The sequence below is a fragment of the Ictalurus furcatus genome, chromosome 1, assembly GCF_023375685.1.
Source record: "Ictalurus furcatus strain D&B chromosome 1, Billie_1.0, whole genome shotgun sequence".
NCBI lineage: Eukaryota > Metazoa > Chordata > Actinopteri > Siluriformes > Ictaluridae > Ictalurus > Ictalurus furcatus.
Genome location: NC_071255.1, coordinates 14,875,148 through 14,894,052, shown reverse-complemented (window position 1 = coordinate 14,894,052; position 18,905 = coordinate 14,875,148). Strand labels below are relative to the sequence as shown.

At 39.9% G+C, this 18,905-nt stretch overlaps 1 protein-coding gene across 2 annotated transcripts in view; it reads right to left on the bottom strand.

Moving 5' to 3' along the window:
- Window positions 1-18,905, bottom strand: part of osbpl3b (oxysterol binding protein-like 3b) — a 74,135-nt gene that overhangs the window by 1,791 nt on the left and 53,439 nt on the right. The window contains exons 11-21 of one of the 2 annotated variants that reach the window (XM_053627996.1): window positions 18,375-18,505; window positions 13,667-13,774; window positions 10,239-10,376; window positions 9,400-9,493; window positions 8,939-9,183; window positions 5,621-5,758; window positions 5,459-5,522; window positions 5,274-5,352; window positions 2,791-2,935; window positions 1,422-1,566; window positions 913-1,039 (exon numbers count right to left, since the gene is read on the bottom strand). In XM_053627996.1, the coding sequence (XP_053483971.1) occupies window positions 913-1,039; window positions 1,422-1,566; window positions 2,791-2,935; window positions 5,274-5,352; window positions 5,459-5,522; window positions 5,621-5,758; window positions 8,939-9,183; window positions 9,400-9,493; window positions 10,239-10,376; window positions 13,667-13,774; window positions 18,375-18,505 (1,414 nt within the window). The remainder of the gene's footprint in view (window positions 1-912; window positions 1,040-1,421; window positions 1,567-2,790; window positions 2,936-5,273; window positions 5,353-5,458; window positions 5,523-5,620; window positions 5,759-8,938; window positions 9,184-9,399; window positions 9,494-10,238; window positions 10,377-13,666; window positions 13,775-18,374; window positions 18,506-18,905) is intronic. The other variant, XM_053628004.1, reaches the window with a different exon arrangement.

Here is an 18,905-nt window from a genome sequence, read left to right as displayed (position 1 = left end):
GCTGAACATTTTGACTTCGTAAAACATACCAAACAAATTTAATGAAAAAAACTATGGAATCACCTTGTAATTTGCATTTCTAAAACAAATACCAACACAAATACAAGTCTAAAAATGCAAATTAGTCTGCAGTTAAGAGTGTGCTTACAGATCTTAATGAGCTGTTGGACTTGGCTATTGAAAGGAAACATGGCCCCAACAGGAGAGTTTTCAATTGAAACAATGGAAAAGATTATAAAACACCTTCAAGAAGGAAATCCAACACGGAGTGTGACAAAAGATGTTGGTTGTTCCCAGTCAGCTGTGTCTAAAATTCGGTGCAAGTATAAACAAAATGGGAAGGTCTGCGTCTGCTCGAGGTGAAACTTGCTAAGGGACATTCAACTAAATATTAGATGTGCTGTATGTATAGTTTTGGTCCTGTGTTACAGAAAACCCCAAATGAATTAAAACTTGTGAACCAAATTCTTGTTTTGTTTTGGTTTGTTTATTAAAGATGAATGTTGTACAATCAGTCTGCCTCAGAAAAAGAAAAGTTCAAAGAAATGATTGAAAGCCCAATATTGCCATGACATTCATGTTCATGATGAGTATATGTAAACTTCCGACCGCAACTGTACATATTCTGTATTCTGAATCAATTACAGGAACATTCCTCAAATAACATTCTACAAATAAAGTGAGTAAGGCTTGCTGAAAAAATGTTTAGCAAAACAGACAGTTACTACAGTGACAAACAGTCTATTGCACGTACATGTACCGTGCATGTACCTCTTTTCTCAGACAAAAATTTTGCCCCACCACTTTTGGAGTAGTGGTTCCACCCCGTATCTAATATTTGTCTTTATTAATAACATTTATCTAGACTCTTGTTATGTGCAGAAATGCAAAACATGGGTTACATGGGTTTACCTCTGATCAAGACGTAATCTCGTGTCCGTGGGCGGCAGTAAAAGTTTGGTCTGTGGATCCAGTTCATTCAGCTCAAGAGCAAACTTAGTGAAGCCGTAGTACTGCTCGTAGTCAGCAGGCATTGGATCTACATGAACAATATAAAGCTTTTTAGACTTACCATAAAAGACACAATTTATCATGTGAGTCAGTGAATGTAAAAAAAAAGCTTATCATCAAGAAAAAATGTGATGTAACTTAATAATTATTATTAATAAAAGTTATATTTATTGTTTGTATATATGCTGTAAATCATATGTTATTGGTCAGTGTGCTTCAGTCACACAGACTTTTCTTAGCTAGCAGTATTTATAAATCAGAACGCTTGATTTTAATGCACGTGGTTCTGCATTACATTAAACGGTTTCTGTTTCATCTGCAATATACCATCTAGTAGACTACAACTCAGTTACAGCATTGCTGGCGGAGGTGAATAAATGTGCTCTGAACTATATGTATGTGAAGCTTACTGGTTCTCCAGATGCATGTAGCAGATGGTGGGCTTCCACAGTATATACTCTCATGCCACTTCCCAAACAGCTTGTGTATCACCTTGCCTTTATGGTCCATGACTGTTCCCTCTACCTCGTATATACTGGAATTCCAGTACTTTGCCTGCAATGCAACACAAACAAAAATCATTGATCATTGTCTCAGTCAAACCAGTCCAAGATCAACACACTATCTGTATGTTCCTAATTTAATGCCTTTATTCTGAACCAGATATCAATCCAAAAGAAAAAGGGCCTTAATTTTATACAACTGATAGTAAAGCAGCTTTCCTGCATGAGCCTATAAGTAGATTACATGCAGTGTGTGCCCTTGCTCTTCAGCAGATGGCACTGCTGAGACATCAATAAGTCAGTGGTGTAATAATGAGAATGAATCACTTATTTCTGTCCTACCTTCTCCCTCTCTGTCTCTCTCATTGTCTCTCTCTCTCCCCTTACTCTCTTCATCAGAGTGACTTGTCTTTGGAACTGTGCCAATGTCAATAACTATTCTCCCACAACCACTACCATAGCACTCCCATCACTGTGCTAAAGGAAGTGTCTGTGTGGACCCTCTGTGTGATGGGTTCAATTAGTGTCTCTCTCGTTCTTTCAGAATCTGAGAATTGAATCGCAGCACACCTATCCTTCTCCATTTTCTGTAGTAGAAGGATTGACGAAATGGTTTAGGTTCATTTGCTTCACACAGAGCTTTCTTCTTCTCTACATGAACAACCTTTTACTAGAACTACTAATTCACCATACTTAGACTCCTGATAATCAGAAGCAGCTGGTATAAATCAGAGTGTACATGGGGTTTGGCACTATATGTATACATCCCCAAGTTGCGTAGCTTAAGAAATGCATAATGGATGAATGAGGGAAACTTAACCAACTGGTGTCTTCAGCGCCCAAACACTTAATAAGTCTTATTAAAAGAAAAGGTGACGTTACATAGTGGTAAACAGTCGACTGTCCCAACTTCTTTGGAGTGTGTTGCAGTCAACAGATTTGAAATGAGTGTATATTTTCAAAAATAAGTTAAATTCACAAAGTAAAACATCAAATAATGTGTTATTAATGTGTTTTCAATATAGTGCAGGGTGAACTGAATTTCAAATCACTCTTTTTGTTAGTTTTTTGCATTTTCCATACTGTCCCAACTTTTTAGAATTGGGGTTGTACATACACGCATACATAAATACACGCATACATACATACATTCAGTTACTAACTTTATTATATAATCCTTCAACATCATACAGTGCAGTGAATGAGATAGAGGTTACGCAGCACAAGGATGTCATTTCAGTGGATGTTTGTCAGCAGGTGGGGAAATGTAGCTCACCTTGACGAAGGTGACTTTACACTGACAGATATCGCTGCTAGAGTTCTTAATGGAGATTTCCCCATAGTGCTCGATCCAACGCTGACCACTCAGAATGTTGTGAATACACGATGTCACTTTGTTCCACTCATAGTGGTCTCCCAAACTGTGAAAGAAAGCAGGCATTTAAAATTACACTCAAATGCTGATTACCTAAAAGAGGTACAATATTAACTAGCCCCACATTTATGTACAACTTAACAATAAGATATTAGCAATAACACTACACTATGTGTTCATAACACATAAACCATGGAAGTAAAGAAGTAAAAACTGTTCCATGAAACTTAAGGTTTATGTTTGTTTTTATTTACACAAATAATGTTATTAATCACTGATATCTAACAAAACAATTCACAGGGTACCCAGGATCCACATACAATCTCCTATCATCATGCAGGACTATTAAAAAAAAAAAAAAAAAAAAGATTTTTAAAGCACCTTTCAAAATAGGCCAAATCCCAAATGGCTTCCTATTCCCTACATGAGCTCACGACATAATGGTGTTCCAGAACCTACTACTGCACTCTTTACTCAATAGAGCATCATTCAGAAATTAGCATATAAATAATATAAAATATCCTTCCATCCATCCATCCATCTTCTACCGCTTACTCCTTTTCAGGGTCACGGGGAACCTGGAGCCTATCCCAGGCAGCATCGGGCACTAGGCGGGGTACACCCTGGACAGGGTGCCAGTCCATCGCAGGGCACAATCACATATACACTCACACACCCATTCATACAGTACAGACACTTTAGACTACGCCAATCAGCCTGTAATACAAATATTATTTTATTTATTTAATTTGAAATAAAATCTCTGTATAAATACAAATGCATTTAACATAACGTGCATTTATTTGCTGCTCTTTCCCTATTCAAGCAACACAAGTTGCATTCAGCCAGAAAATATGCAGCGAACAAAAGCTAGGACTAGAGAGTGTCTTGTCTTGTCATAGACTAGGAGTGTCTTGTCTTATCCACAAAGGGCTGGTGTGACTGTAGGTTTTAATTATAACCAAGCATGAGCCACAATTAAAAGTTGTTTGAAGACCTAGACCAGCTCATTAAAGTGATGTAATCAGGTGTGGTTGCAGTGGTTGGATTGAAAAGCTGCAGCCACACCATCTGCTTGTGGATTAGTCTATCCTCTCATAGACTTACTTTACGTCATTTAGAGTAGAAAATGGGATGGCAAACATTCAAATGTGGATATTCTGCCTCTGAATATGTATACTGTATAGGCCTACTATGAAAATTCATACAGAATTTATGTGGTGTCCTGGGAAAACCCTTCACATGATGAAATTTCGACGTTATTTACTATATATAGTTCTGAAAACGATGCTTTCCTGAATGTAAATATGTTGCTGTTTTGCATGTATCTCAATCAGAAGTAAAGTTTAAGCATTTTAAAGCCTGGAGTCTGACTGTGGCACAGATCATTGAATTGATTAGGCTTATGTCCATTTCATTATAGCACTTACTTATCCAACAATTTGATCAAAGCACGACATTCACTGTGTGAGGAAAACATTTAGCCCACGCAATCCCTCTCCAGACCGCCAGAGGGCACCCTCCTCTGAATTATAAATGACTTCTTTGGTTACCCAGCTTACTACTAGGGTATCCAGCATATTAGGCACATGCCCTGCATCTCAACTGGCATACTATCTGTACTAAATAGTATCCGAGGTGAGAATTTGTGTGACCCAACATGTGTGTAGTATGTTGAAATAAGTATCCCAAAGGTACCTGAATGGTCTATTATTTCCGGTAGATTTTCCAAGTGTGGATCCATGGACACTTTTTCAGCTAATATTTCCCACAACTCCTTGCTTGAGGGAGGAGGAGTCTTGTGATGGTTCTGCCCACTGACACTGCCTGTGCTACTGATTTGGATTTGTTCACATTTTGTTTACTTCTGTTATTTACCCGGATTATTTTGACCTTGTTTTTTGTTTAAAATAAACCTCCAGCATATGGATCTGTACTCAGCATCTCTGAGTCTGACTGCATGTTTTTACCACCACATTTGCTGAACTGGATCCTTAGCTGATATGATTTTTGCAGGAAGATAGCCTAGGCAAGTTTAAATACTAAATTATATTATTTCCATGTTGTTTTAGTGAAATAGATTAACGGTTTCTAGAAGTGGAGGCATCAAAATATTTTCGAATCTATTAAATCTATAAAACTAGCCTTTTCTGGCTGTTGACAAGAATTCAGACGCATTGACAGCCGATGGCCTTTCCCAGACTGACACACATATGGTAAACATCTCTAACAGTCCTAACAGGTAATAAACCTGCATGTGCACAGAGAGAACTGTGTAGAGTGGTACTCAAAGAGAAAACTGCATGGCGCAGGAAAAATGTCAAAATCGGTCTTAATGCGTTTGGGAGTGACAGAAAAATAGTCAAGAGTATTAGAGCACATACCCAGGGAGCACTACATGAGTGGTGCCAACAGGAACAATCTCCATGGACTTCCCCCAGAACTTGTTCTTCCACCTTACATCTGAATACGTCACACAAACACCAGGGTCACTTTGGGAGCAGACTGCCCACAGAGCCTCAGCGCTCATCTGTATTATAAACATATCTACCTGTGACTGATATTTTACCTTGCCAGAAGATAAAGTTTTTCGACTCAGCATGGCATGCAGATATAGGAGGGTGATGGCTGACCTAAAGAGAGAAAAAACACAAACACGTGACAGACCTCAGAGTGACATAAGGAAATATGTACACAAACAAACCCAATAATTAACCAGCAGTACTCATACCTGCTCCGCTATAAAGCGAAATCCTTTATCTGGCCGGTCGCACTCGTATGTCTCCCCCAGCACTGGGTTGAAAGGTTTTCCTCCTGCTCTGTAGTAACTGGAGGCATAGCCCGATACAGCGAACGTTGCAATGTACACCTAGACATTCACACAACACTACTTCAGACACTGATCTGTATCCAGACAGGTTTATACAAAACAGGTGCAAATACATCAAGTACCAGAGAGCACCATTACTCCAGTTGGAACAAAAGCAGTTGGAACGAGTAGAACTCAAAGCCAATGTACCTAGATGGGGATGCCGCCACCACCATGTCTAGTCTTGTTACTAATTTGTATGCCAGAAATACCTTTAAAATTTACTTCAAGCAGGAAGGAAACTATTGAAGAAAAATAATTTCAGACCTCTGACCTTGCTGTGACCATGACCCTGTTTGGATCGATTCCCAAATCATATTCCCATATCATGTCATCTGCTGGTTACAATGATAATTCCATATAAATCCTACAAATACTCAAGCACATGCTCTGGAATATATCGTGCTAACGAGAATTTCAAACGGATAGATGGACAATCTCAAAACCTAACAACATTTACATATATTCATTTAGCAGACGCTTTTTTAAAGCGACTTACAAATGAGGAAATACAAGCAAAGCGATATATCAAGCGGAGAACAATACAAGTAGTTCTACTATACAAGATTTATAATTGAGTTCTAGAAAAGCAAAGTGTGCAGAGTAGAGGTGTAAGAGCCAAAGTAATTTTTTTTGTTTGTTTGTTTGTTTTTTAAAGATAATGTGGGGGTTGGCATTTTAGGGGTTAGTTGAATGCTCATGGAAGAGGTGGGTCTTTAGCTGTTTTTTGAAAATCGTGACAGATTCTGCGGTCCGGATTGAGGTTGGAAGTTCATTCTACCACTGAGGGACAGTTAGTGGGAAGGTTCTGGAAAGGGATCTTGAGCCACGCTGAGTAGGTTAATCGATTAATCGATCACAGATTGCGTGATTGAACGTAAGCCTTCAGGAGAGTGTTGAGATAGGGGGGTGCTGTTCCAGACAAGGTCTTGTACGTGAGCATCAAGGCCTTGAATTTGATGCGGGCAGCTACAGGAAGCCAGTGGAGGGAGATGAAGAGGGGTGTAACGTGTTCTTTTGGGCTGGTTGAAGACGAGGCGTGCTTCTGCATTCTGAAACATGTGAAGGCGTTTGATGGAGCTGGCTGGGAGGTCCAAGAGTAATGGACTAGTAGCTGTGTAGCCTGTTTGGTGAGATAGGGTCTGATTTTCTTGATGTTATACAGAATGAACCTACAGGATCGTACAGTTGTTGAAATGTCGTCTGTAAAGGTCAAGCTGACATCAAAATTCCTTCACTAGTTAGTGGCGGAGACAGAAAAAGTTCAGCCTGAGAGGTAAGATTGATGAAATTTCCATAATTACATGAAAACAGTAAACTGGACTTGGCGCCGGGTCATGACTGCACTCTCAAACTTCCTGAAGTGTGGACATTTGAGGAAGAGAAGCATTATCACTCTGGCTGTAAAGGTCGTTATGAAACCATCAACGCTTCTCAAAGCTGAGAGACAATTTAGATCTCCATCAAGCCATTATAGTCCACCACTGCCTCTCCCTTTCCTCTGTAATGAATACTGGAAATACTCTTACACACATCACATACACGCACACACACACACACACACACACACACACACACACACACACACACACACACAGAGTGTCTGACTGCAGGCAGTTTGAAAGCTCCTCTAATGGAGCTCCTCAGCTGGAGAGAGCTAGGTCACTCAGGCCCACTCAGGGAACATAGAGCAGCGACCGGAGAGCTTTATGCTCCTCTTAATGCAAGTCACTAACCTGACTTAGGCAATTAACTCTCCATTACACTGTCCTGAACACTTCACTTCTCAACTACTATTGCTCTAACTGCCAGATTTTGTTTCAGGGAAGACAATTTCTTTAAAACTTCTTTTCATCAATGGGACAAAGCTTTGCATTTAAGTGAATCCATGCACACAGAGCATTACATGAGCCTCCTATTGTCTGATAGTTTCACAGTGAAGAAGCCAGACACTGAAACCCTTACAATAAATATTACTGGAAGCATAACAAGCCCCACTTCCATTATCTGCCTGAATGTCTGTAGAGCTGCTAAAGTGGAGCCGGCCAAAGCTCACTTTACCCGCAGAAGACACCACTCCATCATAGTAGTGACACGGTCATGGGCAATGGCCATCAGATGTCAGATGAGCTTGGATCAGACTGGCCTTTAAAAGGCATGACTCCAGTAATGGTAAATGTGATCAGCTAACTGTGACTGACACTGTAAATCATTTGACTCAAAAGAGGCAAGACAATTTAGACTGAAAGTATCTCTGTGACAGGAGAAGCGATACGCTATCTGTAATAAGATTATGATCAAATTCAGTATTTCTTGTAAAACATTTGACTATTTTTTCAAGAACACCCCAAGGCTTGGTTGGCATTTGGCCCTGAGCAATGTGGAATAAAGGAATCATACGAGAAGCAGACTCAAATGCATAAAAATATCAGACTATAATTTTCTCGCTGCTGCAATGTAAGTTAAGCATTCAAACTGAATAATTCTAAAACGTTATACCACAGTGCCATTTAATTTTAATTTCAGGGTGGTCAAAATTGTTTATAGTGTTATATTGTTTAAGTATAACTGCATTCATAATAGGTTTCTATCATTTCTATAGTAACAACTAATTCACAAGGATTTGTATGGTGGAAGCGCCACATAAATGAAACGTTTTTCACCACAGGACAGAGGGTTTTGAGCTGTGCAGTTTATCAATGACTACATTTTTGCCATTCAGTTTAAGAGAGAGAAAAAAGAGAGGCTGTTGAGGGTGTGACAGTTTAGAGCTGCTACAGCATGAGTGAAAAAGGAACTAACTTCTTTCAAGGAAGTTCCACAAAATTAATGTTACTATGAACTGATAAAAGTATGCTGTATCATTCTTTAATAAATAACAAAATGTGCAATCGTGGCAAATTGCTGTTGTATGGAGGAAGGAAACACAATGAGATGTGCTATTACACTACTATTACATTACTACACTAGCACCCTCACACCCTGTTTTATTCCTTACATGTTTTACAGTTTTCACGATTTCGGTTGAAATTAATAAAATATTGTAAAATGAATAAAATATTGTTTTAAAAATCTAGTTCTAGATGCTTATGACACTTTTTCTCCATTATTTATTAACCATGCAACTGTGTATTTACCATACATGTGTATATGTATGTGTGTGTATGTCCTGATGGATACCATGCGTTCGAACGGATCCTGTGTGTGTGCGGCTTGGTCGAGCAGCTCGCTGTACTCCAGCTCCTCACACAGCCTCTGCAGGGTATTGAGTGGCTCGTTCAGCTGCACTGGCATGGCCACCTTGGACAGGTCCTTTCCAATGTTATTCCTCAGGATGTTCCAGAGACTGATGTTGCTGGTGTTGGGGCTCGGAGATGGGAGCATAGAACGTCGCTTTCCCTGGGGAACACCGTTCTCAATACAATCTAAAAGCAGAGCAGATTCATTGGATGAGGAAGACTATTCCTGGGGTATCAAAATGTTCTGGAAATGGTGTGAGAGGGGTGAAAGAAGTACACACTACAATAAATCTCAAATGCCTTGGTGCTTGTACTGTCACTTCTTTAACTGGTCAGGTCTTTATTGGTCAGGTGCAACGATTTTGAAGAATGAGAGCAAATGAAGTGAAATGCCCGAGTCACCTGAGTCAAGTCTCTCATTCTGGACCTCGTTGCTGAAGTTGTCCACGGAGATATTATCGCTGATATCGCTGATGTACGAGTCATCGTCTGAAGGCTGATGACAGAGAGAGAGAGAGAGAGCGAGAGAGAAAGAGCGAGATCTTTATTATGGCAGTTCAGCTGTCTTGTCAGATTATCACCTCCTGCTCATAGCAGGTTACTAACAAGCCTAGGGAGCACTGATCACTCTGCTCCTCTTTTACCACCCACCATTAACAACAGTGGAAGTCAAAGGGTATGCAGCATTTTTGTATGATTGAATTTGAGAGTAGGAGTGGAGGACAGAGAGAGAGAGAGAGAGAGAGAGAGAGACTCTCAGGGGATGGGAAAAAATTTTCACTCGACTCTTTGGAGGATATTTTTAGAAGCAAGCAATTAGCTCCATTTTCACATTACTTCTGCTACTGGAGCTGCCTGGACTGCCTGAGTCTGCCCGAGGCCAAAAAAAAGTGCACAAGAGAAGCGAGAAAGAACCAAGATACGGATGACTTGAACCTGAAGTGTCTAAGGTTGGTTTATAGTGCATCATCCAACATAGATGTTGGCTGTAGCATCAAACACCATTCAACAGTGAACTAGAACCTATCCTACTCCCAGAATATGAGTCACACATCCTCAGCAGGGAGAGGAAAGTGATGGTGGACATACTGTAGCTCTCGGCAGTAATATTCCGGGAAAAACATCATGCACTAAGGAAAATATTACAAGGTGGTGAAGTGCAGAAATAGTTCTACACAATGATAAAACATGTGCTGTAAGTTTAAAATAAACTGGCATAACATTTGCAAGAAGGCCCTTACCTCGTTCTCAGAGGAGCTCGCTGAAAGCAAGACCTCTTGAGCGTCAAAGAACTCAGACAGAGACTCTGTAATGGAAGCTCGGCTCTCGTTGGACGCCTGGTGGACGAGGTGGCGGGAGCAGTCTGAGGATTCCTGCTTCTGTAAGGGCAAGTCATTGCTTTGTAGAAATGCAGACATACTGTATATGGCTCTTACACAATGTCTGATTTTAATCATTCCACTAAATACATAGGAGTCAAACAGGAATCCTAAAGACATTGAAAAAAATGTGTATCATGGATCTAAGCAAAATTATTCACCAAATACCACTTACTCCCATTTTTTTTTTTTTTTCAAAAGAAACACGGCCAAACCCAATTAGCAAAGATGCAAGCACATCTGATTCTAAACAGGAAAGAAAGCTATAAGCTCATACCGCAAGCCATGTTAATAAGTGCAGAAGGAAGGTGTTGATTCAGAAAGCACACTGTTGACAGCGTAAACCACAGGAAATATCAAGGGTTTTGGGTGATGTGTTTTGCATGTGTAGGAGTTTAACTGTTTGGGCATGTGTTGGCAAGGAACTTCTTTAACTAGCACCAACTTTAAAACGATTCAATGAATAAATATCAAATCTAATGTATGAAATAAATTAATACATGGCAGAAAGATTACCTGCCACTGGTTTCTGCAAGGCAAGTGAGTAATACAGTACACTGCCTGGACAGTGGCGAAATATTCTCCAAAAGTTATTTTATTATTTCCAACATGTACTGTGATAAGGAACAGAACATATCTGAGATTTTACAGTTCTCTGCTCATTTAAATGTTGTGTCTATAGAAAGTAATTTCTGTGACACTTACTTTAGAAGCACGAGCCCCACTGTAAATATTATGCAAAAAACTTTCTGAATCTTTCTTTAAGCCGGTTTTACGTGGTACTCAGTGTACAAGACGATCCCTCTCAAATATAACCACATTCTATAACAGACAGTGTGATAATGTGTGTGCTCCATGACTGATTATACAATGAAGATCTTCTAAGGATAGGCTTGTGACAGACTTAAGAGATGTTCGATCACTGCGACTGGGGCTCATGCAGAAAACAAGGTTGTACCGTATAAACAAAGACATTCTTCAAAGTGAGCTTCAGGTAATAATGATATTTTATTGGTCCGATATCATGTTTAGTTTGCATTTCGTGATTTCCACTACCGTACAGTGAGGGAAAGAAGTATTTGATCCCCTGCTGATTTTGTACGTTTGCCCACTGACAAAGAAATGATCAGTCTATAATTTTAATGGTAGGTTTATTTGAACAGTGAGAGACAGAATAACAACAAGAAAATCCAGAAAAACGCATGTCAAAAATGGTATAAATTGATTTGCATTTTAATGAGGGAAATAAGTATTTGACCCCCTCTCAATCAGAAAGATTTCTGGCTCCCAGGTGTCTTTTATACAGGCAACGAGCTGAGATTAGGAGCACATTCTTAAAGGGAGTGCTCCTAATCTCAGCTTGTTACCTGTATAAAAGATACCTGTCCACAGAAGCAATCAATCAATCAGATTCCAAACTCTCCACCATGGCCAAGACCAAAGAGCTCTCCAAGGATGTCAGGGACAAGATTGTAGACCTACACAAGTCTGGAATGGGCTACAAGACCATTGCCAAGCAGCTTGGTGAGAAGGTGACAACAGTTGGTGCGATTATTCGCAAATGGAAGAAACACAAAAGAACTGTCAATCTCCCTCGGCCTGGGGCTCTATGCAAGATCTCACCTCGTGGATTTGCAGTGATCATGAGAACTGTGAGGAATCAGCCCAGAACTACACAGGAGGATCTTGTCAATGATCTCAAGGCAGCTGGGACCATAGTCACCAAGAAAACAATTGGTAACACACTACGCCGTGAAGGACTGAAATCCTGCAGCGCCCGCAAGGTCCCTCTGCTCAAGAAAGCACATATACATGCCCGTCTGAAGTTTGCCAATGAACATCTGAATGATTCAGAGGACAACTGGGTGAAAGTGTTGTGGTCAGATGAGACCAAAATGGAGCTCTTTGGCATCAACTCAACTTGCCGTGTTTGGAGGAGGAGGACTGCTGCCTATGACCCCAAGAACACCATCCCCACCGTCAAACATGGAGGTGGAAACATTATGCTTTGGGGGTGTTTTTCTGCTAAGGGGACAGGACAACTTCACCGCATTAAAGGGACGATGGATGGGGCCATGTACCGTCAAATCTTGGGTGAGAACCTCCTTCCCTCAGCCAGGGCATTGAAAATGGGTCGTGGATGGGTATTCCAGCATGACAGTGACCCAAAACACACGGCCAAGGCGACAAAGGAGTGGCTCAAGAAGAAGCACATTAAGGTCCTGGAGTGGCCTAGCCAGTCTCCAGACCTTAATCCCATAGAAAATCTGTGGAGGGAGCTGAAGGTTCGAGTTGCCAAACGTCAGCCTCGAAACCTTAATGACTTGGAGAAGATCTGCAAAGAGGAGTGGGACAAAATCCCTCCTGAGATGTGTGCAAACCTGGTGGCCAACTACAAGAAACGTCTGACCTCTGTGATTGCCAACAAGGGTTTTGCCACCAAGTACTAAGTCATGTTTTGCAGAGGGGTCAAATACATATTTCCCTCATTAAAATGCAAATCAATTTATAACATTTTTGACATGCATTTTTCTGGATTTTTTTGTTGCTATTCTGTCTCTCACTGTTCAAATAAATCTACCATTAAAATTACAGACTGATCATTTCTTTGTCAGTGGGCAAACGTACAAAATCAGCAGGGGATCAAATACTTTTTTCCCTCACTGTACATGAGAGGTTCACGTCCTATTAATGACTTTTGGAAGAGCATTGTACTGTAGTAGCACTCACACTGAGATTTTAATAAAAATCTCTGACAATGGCAGAACTATGTGGTTAGCTGTCTCTGTTCACAATGGCACTAATTCGATCATGAGGGAGCTAATGACCAAATAATATTTTATCCGTGACAGCAAAATCAGGCTGAAAATCACATCATGTCAAAGCCAGTTTTAATGTATAAATATCATATTCCTACACTGAGTATTATTCCAGATACTTTTTGTCTTTTTTAAACTGTGAATACAGACTCCCCCCTATTGAGTACATTGAGTTAAAAATAATGCATCTAGTTTCAAGAAACAGTAACAGTGAGTTACTTTACTTCTACACAGTTCTGAGTAATTCTTTCCTGATGAATCACAGATATGGTCGGAGTTTCTAAGCACATGTTTGGTCACGGCTAACAATAGCTGGGAGCAGCAGAAGGACTGAGTCAACTCTGCTTTTGTGTTTCATCTATGAAACGGATTAACCCTTGCCAGTGGCTCTTCCTGGAATGTGGGGATGATGATGCACGTGAGTAGATAAGAAAAGAGAGCTGCTGGTGGTGGTGTATTCCTCACACCCACCTGCAGCGAGCCAGTACTGAAGTTTTTAAGGATGGCAGGCTCTGAGATATGCGACTCTATGTGTATCTTGCAGAGGCGCTCTCTCAGATCAGAGTTCTGTGCTAAAGCCTGCAAAAGCAAACAGCAACCAGCACGTGAGCACGGACACACACACACACACACACACATATAAACACACGCACAGACACACACAGGGAAATGTTCCCTAAAGATTCTTCACACTTCTGGAACAGAACACATTTATAATCATCTCAACTCTGAACTGTCATGTGTTGGATGTGTTCTTATTAAAACAGGGTATTTAAAAAACTTGATGAGCCTTCTTTTTGCCAGGCCATGGATTGTCATTTGAGATGAGCTATTTTTCCCCAAACTGTGTTTTGCTAGACATTCTCAAACTGAAAAGTCTCCATTGTGCAGCATATTATTCAATGCATCCCAATGTCTTTAATCAGGTCTTAAAAGGCTTTGGATATACACTAATGAGCGAACGTTGTTGAGTAAGGAATATATCAGGACTGTCATAGGAAACATCATGTCTTATTGTCTTATCATGTCTTATTCCAATTTGCTAACCATATTTTTTTTATTAATCAAAGTTTGACAAGTTGTGCAACATCCTGTTATGACTGATATTATAGCAGCTATAAACAGTCATTCACTCACCAACATCTCTTTATTTCTCTCTTAAAGTTACAAAAAAACATAGCTTTTCATGTTACTGAGAAAGCACAAACACATAGTCCTCTGTCCTGAAGGCTCCAGTGGAGGAAAACTTACTGACTGCTACAAAGCACTAAGTAACTAGTCAATAACTGTAATAAACCCTACATGAAATTCCTCAGCCACTTGCATGGATGTTATTTGAAAAACAAAAACAACAACAACAAAAAAAACCCCAAAACACTTTACACATACACCTATGAAGCACTTTATTAGGAACACCTGTACACCTACTCCTTTTTTCGCATCAGTTAATCATGTGGCAGCAGTGCAATGCATAAAATCATGCCGATACGGACCAGCAGCTCCAGGTAATGTTCACATCAACCATCAGAATGGGGAAAAAATGTGATTTTAACTGTGGTAACATTGTTGGTGACAGACGGGATGATGTGAGTATTTCCATAACTGCTGATCTCCTGGGATTTTCACACACAACAGTCTCTAGAGTTTACTCAGAATGGTGCAATAAAGAAAAATGATGCAGAGAGCGGCAGTGCTGCAGACAGAAATGCTCTGCTGATGAGAGAGGTCAACGAAGTATGGCCAGACTGGTTCGGGACTGATTCAGATAACCACTCTGTTCAATTGTGGTGAGCAGAAAAGCATCTCAGAATGCACAACACGTCAAACCTTGAGGCGGATGGCCTACGACAGCAGAAGACCACATCGGGTTCCACTTACTTCAGCAAAGAACAGAAAGCTGTGGCTGCAGTGAGCACAGGGAGGCCCTACCCCATATTAATACAGTGTTCCTAAGAAGGTGCTCTGTGAGTGTACATTTAATGATGGACACTTTAACAAAGGTTCTTCACTAATTAATAAGCAGAGCCTCTTGATGCCTGATTAAAGACAGTAAGACGTGTCAAAATCTTTTTTACAACACAGCACGAGTACAAAATTGCAGAGTGTAGACACAAGTCTTTTTTAGTAATGCATTCAAGTCATGTCAGAATCATAGTAATTACGAGCTAAAAAGCATTCAAATAAGCATCTTTGCCAAACTCATAATCAGCAGTTGGGATTTCTGAATTTTCTGAAAGCTCTGACTCAACTGTGAGTGAAATGATGTTATACACAAGTGAGAAACAGGGGCAGCAGCTTGGAACAGTACAACGTAAGGTTTTTAATCCCCTATCATTTTCAGTAACAGCCTCATAACAAAACATGAACACTTCAGTGAAGCATTTTAGCTTTTAGCTTTGTGTCTGGAAAAAGTACTAAAATGGTTTAGCTCATGCTTGTGTGCAGTCATAGAAATAACTTATTTCCAAGACTCCAAGCAGAATCTCTAAATTGTTATCTGTAATTACTGTAATTCCAACATGACTGTATGAACTACTGGCCAGTTCGAGCACATGAGGTGGGAATTATCCTAGCACAAGAAGTGGAATTTGACAGCAAATGGGTGGATGGGAAATTGTCATCTTCTCTAAATTTAAGAGTAGTTTTAGTGTACAGATGCACTTTTCAACAACTAGTCAGTCACTGAGCAACAATGCTTCTTCTAGATCAGGGGTTCCCAAACTATGGGTTTGCGACCTCTTTTTGGGTATTTTAGTCTTTTTCTCTGTCCTACCATGCTACACTAGTGTAGAAATAAAAATGGACAAATTTCCCCGTTCATCTACCTCTGCTCTGCTCTGTTTTACTCTTTACATATCGTTTGAAGCTGGATATGACAGGGGAAATGAGATGTGTGCTTTCAAACAGACTTTCTGACCTTTTGAAAAACTGTGTCACGCTCACCCCGTCCTACTAGATTTGGAAGTCAGTGCAAGAAATGTTCCTTTGGTTTTTAGTCACTTATGTTGCACGTGTTATTAACATATGATTGTCACAAATCCCCTCAGTGCATGGCACATTTCCCATCATGACATGCGCTGCTCAAACTCATATTGTGATGTTTTGGTTTTACTTCCTGGTCCAGACCAGTCTCCGCTCCTCTTTTTTTATATGCATGTCACGTGATTGTATCTAGCTGTTTTGTGTTTGTTCATCATTAGTTTGCTTAATTATACCCTCTTGTGTCTGTGGGTGTGTCTCGATCAGCTCCCTAGCTTCCTAGCTCATTAATCAGTATATCGTGTACACGAGTTCAAGAACTGGTAAGGACTCTGGCTCACTACACATTGGGACACTGATAACTCAATTTCTGCTGACATGCCTATGTACTCGCATTGTAAAACGTCACCACTGGCATTCATCTGCAACAAGCAGGACCGAAATCTTTCTGACATTATATATCATATAATCTGACATTATATATCATATAAATTTGTTAGCTTAATCACATGTGCTTCTGTCATGGTACTACAAGCAGGATCGTTGGCTAACTAGTGAATTTTTAAAAATCATTAAACACTTAAAAGTTGTTAGGCTCAAACAAAACATATATAGAACGTCAAATAAAGTTAAAAATGTAAGTAATCATTTGAGAGCTACAACAACGATAACAAGCTGCTTACATTTGTAGACAAATTTGGCTGAGAGTTCGTCCGCCTTTTTTTTTTTTTCAGCTGAAAGGCTTCAGAAAACATAAGGTCAGTTCCAGTAAGGGACCATAGTGAGCATTGATGCGCCCTAATTTTTGCAGTGCAATTTGGGATATGTAGGGAGCGAATGTTCCAGTGCACTGGAAGGATTTTGCGATTGAGACATTCCTTAAAATGGCCAACTACCTGATCAGTGCCCTGACTATTGAACAAGGGAGCTGAATGAGACACACCTATTGGCTGCATCTGAATATCCCTACTACCCTACTATTCAGTAGGCGAAAAGTAGTACGCCAAAAGAGTAGTATGTCTGAATTCTCAGTATTCATAAAACGAGAAATACCCAGATGACCTACTGTTTCCACCTCGATTCTGCAGTACGGAACCACTGGACACTGTGGATATTGCGCTATCCCATAATGGAATGGGACTGGCACGGAAGAATTTTAAGAAGCCACACCACATAATATGTCCAGATTGTATTGTGGCTTACCACTTATACTGATCAGTACGTACTGTATCAATGGCCAAGCAGTAGGTATTGAATCTAATGCAGTAGGCACTGTCACAGTATGCGATTTCGGAAGCGGCCATTGTGATATTTTGGTTTTACTTCCTGGTAAAGTCCAGTCTCCGCCTCTCTTTCTTTATTTGCATGTCACCTGATTATCTCCAGCTGTTTTGTGTTTGTTCATCATTACTTTGCCTAGTTATACCCTATTGGGTCTGTGTTTCTTTAAGAAGCATGGTCCATTTAATTTGCATTTCTAACCCTTGTTTTCTATGCCTAGTACATTCCAGATTTGACCCTTGTTTGTTTTCCTGTTCGTGATTATACATTATTCTTAGTTGATGCTGCCTCCTTGTGTTTGACCAATGCCTGGAAACATGGTGGTGATTACTGGATTTACAGTAGTTTACACACTTGCCCTTGCCTCATCGTCCTAACAAGCTGGGATATGTGAAGAAAAGAATTTCACTGTGCTGAAATGTATATGTGACATATACAGGCTTCTTCTTCTTCTTCATCTTGCCTCTAATCAAACATTAAAATGTTCAAATGTTACAATAATCCTACATTATAAATCTTGAAAAAAAAGTAGGGTGGTCAAAGCTTGGAGTCACAGAAAATTCCAGGTCCATTTGTCCATTTGATGTTGTTTGCCTAAAGTTTGCTCAAAATTTTGGGAACCCCTGTTCTAGGTCAACAAGCACAGCAATCTGGTAAAAAATATATAAATAAAATAAAAAATAAAAACTTGTTCCATGTATAAGTTCATATTACATTTGACTCTCAAAATAATTTAGAGGCAGTCATGGCATTACAGTGAAATCGACACTATGCAATTGTTAATTGGGCCTGAAAGCTCACAGCATTTAAGGCATCCAGCTAGTTAAAGCAATATACAGGTTGCAGGTTGTTAGAAAGCACATGCAGAGTAGACAATGCAAAAAAAGCAAGTGTGTGTGTGTGTGTGTAGCAGGCTTACAGAAGCCAGAGCACTCTTCAGTCCTAAGAGCTGTGCAGAAGGAGCTGTACATGTCTCCTGCTCCATCATCTGCCTCAGTTTCTCTTTCTCTGCATTCAAGGAGCCCAGAGTCGACTTCAGGTTAGTGTGCACTGGAAGCACAAACACATTCAAAAATCTTTATACCTAACTGAATGTGTACAATCTGCCAGGTGTATAGTCATATACACATTCAAATTCCCGTGTGAGTTGTCGATAAAACTGTGGCTTGATTCTGCACAAGTATCATAAAAATCCTGAGACCATGTACAGTTGTCTCCGAGGTTTTCTGGAGCAAAAAATAAGTTTATAAATATGTATAAGTATGGAAAATATCAGATTGTATTCGCATTGATCTTATTGAGGGTCAAAACTTTTAATACATATCAGAATTGTCAGATAGAACCTTATCATTAAATGCCTCATATATGCTGATCATATACATCCATATACATACATCCATATACATCCATATACATATAGAGTGTGCTTTCCTTCTAACAGAGTCTACCA